General features: G+C 53.9%; 1 protein-coding gene across 1 annotated transcript in view; it reads left to right on the plus strand.

Moving 5' to 3' along the window:
• The window catches only part of OTOG (otogelin), a 68,995-nt gene extending 66,668 nt beyond the window's left edge, over positions 1 to 2,327 (plus strand). Inside the window, exons 54-55 of the mRNA XM_036258969.1 lie at positions 1,840 to 1,919; positions 2,027 to 2,327. Coding sequence (XP_036114862.1) covers positions 1,840 to 1,919; positions 2,027 to 2,227 — 281 coding nt within the window. The 3' untranslated portion in view covers positions 2,228 to 2,327. The remainder of the gene's footprint in view (positions 1 to 1,839; positions 1,920 to 2,026) is intronic.
• Positions 2,328 to 6,000: the final 3,673 nt, after the last annotated feature.

Below are 6,000 nucleotides of genomic sequence, written 5' to 3' on the forward strand. Positions count from 1 at the left end.
GACCCTGTTTCCCGTGGTCCCCGTTAGCCCCGCCTCTCCTCCACGGGTTAGTGTCCACTGCCACTCAGGTACTCCTCTCAGAAGCCCACGGAACTGGAGGCGGGCAGGAGCATCGCTCTTTCCAACAATGCCCCTTCTGCTAGGTGGCCCCAGCGGAGGGGGTGGGGGAGGGGAGGGTGGCGCCCCTGCTCCCTGCCTCTGGCGAAGACCTTTCAGCCAACAGTGCATGCTGGGTAGCGAGCTGTGCCCTTGGGCTTGCATGGGGATGCTTCGGCGGTGCCTGCTCTCCTGGCGCCCACCAGTGCCCAATGCTGCCACCGCTTTGCTCCCGCCGGTCACTCAGCCAGTCTCAGTCCAGAACCCAGAGGGACAGCACTCGGTTCTCCTGCCTCTGGGAGCAGAGAGGAAGGACAAAGTCCACTTAGCTCTGGCCGGCAGTCGACCTGCCTGTGTGGTGGGGGACCTACTGTGGTGAGGCCCAGAGACCAGAGAAAGGAGTCCCCTCGTTTCTAGCAGCCACCCTGGGGTCACAGAGCAAGTCCATGCATCTGGCAAATATTCACTGAGCACCAGTGTGCCAGGCCCTGCGCCAGCCTCGTGGAGCTGACATTGTAGTGGGGGGGGGACAGAGTGACGAGTAAAATACAGGATGTGAGAGAGTGGATGCCTCTGGTTTTATGGGGACTGAAGCTTAGGCAATTTGCAGGCCCTCGTTCAGGAAAGAACGCAAACTCACAAACCCATACTGAGCTGTGAAAGTGAATATTTATTTAGAATGAGAACAGAACTCACACAAACTGTGGAAGGGGCCATGCAAAAGAAGTTTCCAGCCCTGGCCGGTTTGTCTCAGCGGTTAGAGCATCAGCCTGTGGTCCAGAGGGACCCAGGTTCGGTTCCCGCTAAGAGCATGTACCTTGGTTGCAGTTTGTCCCCGGCCCTGGTTGGGTTGTGTGGGTGGCAGCCACTCAATGTGTCCCTTTCACATTGATGTTTCTCTCTCTCTCTCTTCCTCTCTCTCCCTCCTACTCTATCTGAACAAAAAGTGGAAAAGTGTCCTCGGGTGAGGATAAAAAAAAAAAAAAAAGAAGAAGTTTCCAAAGCTTCCAGAATAATTAGAAGTGTGTCTCTGACTGGGGTGAGACACTGTCCTGGATGGAAATTTCCGGAGAGGGGGCAGGGGGGAGGACTGTGCAGGGAGAGTTGCCATTTTAGGAAGGGCTCCAGCTGGGCCTTGGTGAGGACGTACTGGAGCAGGGGCGGGCGTGAGTGAGCCGCGCTGTTATTGTCTGTGGGGGGCATGGCCCAGGCAGAGGAAACTGCATACTTCCCCATTTCCATCCCTGTAACAGCTGTGTGAGGTGGGTGACACCCCCTCCCCCTGTTTGATAGCTATGGAAACCAAGTGGACCTGCTGTGTGTAAGGGTGCCAGGGAGCGGGGTTTCCATTCATTCAAGAAATTGCAGAATCTTAATGCTAGAAGCCCTCTTGAGTAGAAAAGCTGAAAAAATCAGACAGAGGTGAGGTCACCAACAGGGACTGGAGACAGATATTGGGACTGGGGTGAGGAGGCAGCCTGCCTGTCCCCAAACCCTTCTCTTCCCTAGCCCAGAGTGCCCGAGGCCATCCCAGGCACCATCCTCTGTCTCCGCCTCCGTGCCACCACCTCCTGCCAGGGCACGGAGTTAAAGCTTTCCCTCTGATGGGGAGGGACTGTGATGCATGGGCACTAACGCTGGTAGAGGGACCCTCCAGCGTGACACTAGCTGCCCTAGTCCGGCTCATCATGCTGCCCTGGGAGCACTTCTCAGCCACGGCCGCCTCACCCACCCCACCCCTAGGTAAAGAGGACGGGCGCTCCTGCAAGAAAGTGACCATCCGCATGACCATCCGCAAGAATGAATGCAGGAGCAACACCCCTGTGCGTAGCACCCACAAGGCAGTGGGGGGGGGGCAGCCAAAGATGAGGATGGAGGTTTTGGGGGGTGGGAGCTACACAGGCTGTCTCACGGGCCTGCCTATCTCCAGGTGAACCTGGTATCCTGTGATGGGAGGTGCCCATCCGCCAGCATCTACAACTACAACATCAACAGCTATGCCCGCTTCTGCAAGTGCTGCCGAGAGGTGGGCCTGCAGCGGCGCTCCGTGCAGCTCTTCTGTGCCACCAACGCCACCTGGGTGCCCTACACCGTGCAGGAGCCCACTGACTGCGCCTGCCAGTGGTCCTAAGCCTGGGGGCTGGGGCTGGCTGGGCCACACTGCCACCCCCACTTTCTGCTTCCAGCTGGCCTATGTGTGGACATGGGGGCACCACGGGTGTGGAGAGCTGGTTCGTGCTGAGCAAGGAATGGCGCGCAGAGGCACAGAGAGTGACCAGAACGGGCCACACCTGCCCACCTGGCTCCCTCTCTAGGCTGCCCCTCCTCCACACTTGGGAAAGTGCCACAGCTGAGAGCTTCACAACACACAGGCCTGCATATAGCTGCCCAGAATGAATTCCCAGAGGCAAAAAGGGCAGGTTCCTGGACCCAGTCTTACCAGCATCTGTGAGGTCAGGCCCAGAGACCAAGGCGTGGGTTCGGTGGCATGCGAGTCCCCTGAGCACCAAGAGGGATGCCCTGGTATTCTGTTATTGACATTGTGATTCAGGAAGGATTTAGAAGAGCAGGTCCCTGCCTGCTCCCTGTCACCCCCACCTCTCCACCAAAGCTGGCCTTCCTGGCAGCTGGGCTGGCTCTTAAGGGTGGTGATGGGAGGGAATGACTTCCTCCGCGAGGGCCCAGCACAGCTCCTCTCAGTGTTGGTGACAGCCCACCCCTCCAAGGGCCTTAAGTGTTCAGTGGGTACCTTCAGCCTGCATGGGTAGCTTCCGGCTTTGCAGCGGCCACTTTTCCAAGGACACAGCAGAGTTGGTGTCTGGAGGGGCTTCAGTGTGGGTTTTATGGTTCAGTAGGTTCTCAGCTCACTGCTTCCTGGGACTGTTTAGTAGACGAGCACCTGTCACTGGACAATACAGGCCCCGTGTGTGTGCAGCCGGAGACCCTGAGCATCTGTCACAGCCTGGTCTCTGAAGCAGAGTGTCTTTCCTAAACCAGGGCAGGGCCCCCTCCACACCCTACTCTGCAGCACCCTCACACACTCACCACCTTGCCACTTTGTGCTGCTGGGTCCAAACAGCATGAACATGAGGTGGTTCAGGCCCCAGCACTGCCCTGTATATCTGGATATGTGGGGTGGCCCTATTCCCCTAGGGTTGGGGTTAGGGTTCTGTGCCAGGATGGTCCCCAGCTGTTCCTGCAGGCCCTTTGTTCCTGTACCTGTATTCTGTTTATATATCCAATAAACCATGGAAGACATCAGGCCTCTGAGCATCTCTGGGGGTGTCAGGTTTGCTTTGAATCTGAAGGAGTTTCAGCTGTGAAGATAAGACCCTATTTTATGGCCCTGGAAGTTAACCTGACTTCTGCCCCACCCATGCCCAGCACCATGTCCCCCACACAGGACAGGCCCTCAGTGGGTATCTGCTGCTTGGAACTGAACAGATTGAAGACTGGCTCCTAGGGGAAGGGGTGGGAAGAAGGAAGAAGACATTGGGAGCTGGGGAACTGGCATCCAGGTGAGGTGCCTGAGGAATGGTCCCAGCTCTGTGGGGCCAGGGACAGATGCTTCTCACATAGGCACTGAGAGTAGGTTGCGTGTTGGCCTCTCAACATTTCTGTGTCTATTTTCCCATTGTTCTCTCGTAGAGCTCAGTAAGTTTTTACAACCACTGTTGACTGTGCTAGGGTCAGGGAGAGTCCAGGGACTGGGTTCTTAGTGGCCTTTCAACTTTAAGGAACATTGGCATATCTAAAGGGCAAGTGGGAGGATGCTTTGCTGGTTGTCCCATGTGGGGAGGGGTAGGAGAAGGGAGGTCTGAGGAAGCACCTACCAGTAAGATGGCGACACTCTAGGACCTGAGTCAGTGCTTAGGGTGTGAGAGCTTCACCCTGACTAGAGGGGTGGAGCATCCCCTTTGAAGCTAAAACCTGGAAGTCTTGGTTTTTATTTCACAAGTAAATGTCTTCCTTCATGTTACATCTGTCTGCTAACATGTACCCTGGGACTTTTCCTAATGAAAAGAGAGCTTGGCAGCCTCTTAAGAAGCACACTTCTAAATAAGCAATGGATCAAATAAGAAATCAGAGTGGAAACTACACAATGTTTTGATCTGTGTGATTATGATATTATGACACATTAAACTTGTGAGATACTAAAGCAGTACTTAGAGGAACATTTATAGCCTTAAATGCATACTTCACAATTCTTAAATTCTTCATGATGATCAAAGACTCATGATCAGGCATTTTCTCAGCACAACTCAGTCATCTAAGTCACATATCAATAGCTTTCAGAGACAGTTTCAAACCTTCAGCTCCACAGAACATGACTTTAAACATACCTTCAAATAGAAAAGATTCTAAAATACTGATTCTATTAGACAGCAAGATGTTTAGATTAAGACATAAAGTGATTCTTTAGTCATTGCTGGAATGCCAGTGTTCCTGGCTGTTCACCCTTCACCTCACCACCACGCCCATCTGTTTACATCCAGGGACAAGCAGGCAGGGCTCCTAGTCAGCCATGTGTAAACAGACAGAGAGCATCAGGTTAAGCCAGCCTTGGCCTGAACATCTTTCTGCAGCCTCAGTTTGGAAGGGCGGCCTCAGGTTTTCAGATGCCTGTTCTTCATATCCTATCTGTTACCAGTGACCCAGCTTTACTGACTTGGCCCTCCTTCTCTTCAGTGGGCACCAGTTTCCAGGCAACCTGCTGTCTCCCCATCCTATCCTTACAGGTAGCCCCAGCCCTGATGGTCACATTCCATCGATGGGATCACAGTGCTCCTTGCTTTTCATCCCCCACCCCACCTTTACTCTAACCCAGGCACCCTCTCTTGTCTTCTCCTCCTGAAAGCCAACCTCCCACCCCAATCATTTAGCCCAAACTCACAGTCCTGGTCCTTCATCTCCCTTCATTATTTTGGGCTAAAACACTTTAGTGAAAGATTAACAATCAAATCACCAATCAGGAGACTTCCGGTCAAGATGGCAGGTAGGTAAACACGCGTCCTCCCACAACCACATCAAAGTTACAACTAAACTATAGAACAACCATCATTCAAAACTGCCTGAAATCGAGCTGAATGGAAGTCCTACAACTACGGAATTAAAGAAGCAGCCACATCCAGACTGGTAGGAGGGGCGGAGGTGGACGGGCTGGTCTCATACCCACATGTGGCGGATAAATATCAGGAGGACACCTCGGCTGGGAAGGTCCTCTCTGAGGACTGAGGGGACCCCGTCCCATACCATACGCCCCACTCAGGGTTCCAGTGCCAGGAAGAGAAGTCTCCATAACTTCTGGCTGGAAAAACCAGCGGGAACTGAGGCTCAGGGAGGCTGAGGCAGCTGGAGCCCCAGGCAGCTCCTCTTAAAGGGCCCGAGCATGGACTTATCAGACTCTCTCCCTCTAAGCTCGGAGGGGAGGCAGCTCGAGGGACACCAGAGACAAACAGGGAAGAACTGAGCTGTTTGGCACTGGAGCAAGGGCTGGAGAGGGGGCTTTCTCGGGGACAAACATGCTGTCAGAGGCCTTTGTTCCTTTGGTGAGCCCTTCCCGGGGGCGGCAGACAGAAGCCATATCTGGGACTCCAGCAACCTGGCTCACACTGGTAGCCCCGCCCTGCTGACTCCCTGAGACCCCGCCCCACCCAACTTTCAAGCCCACTCAAGCTGTTGCCACTTGCTTTACCATAGGATTGGCCTGTCTTGGATCCTGCTTCAGGTTTCCCTAAATTCTTTCAAACAAGCAGCATCTGGTCTCAGCTAGCCCCATACCTCTCGTTAAGTAATACATAGAAACAAACACAGGGAGGCAGCCAAAATGAGGAGACAAAGAAACAGGTCCCAAATGAAAGAACAGAACAAAACCCCAATAAAAGAACTAAGCGAAATGGAGAT

The sequence above is a fragment of the Molossus molossus genome, unplaced genomic scaffold (assembly GCF_014108415.1).
Source record: "Molossus molossus isolate mMolMol1 unplaced genomic scaffold, mMolMol1.p scaffold_m16_p_13, whole genome shotgun sequence".
In the NCBI taxonomy this organism is placed as follows: Eukaryota; Metazoa; Chordata; class Mammalia; order Chiroptera; family Molossidae; genus Molossus; species Molossus molossus.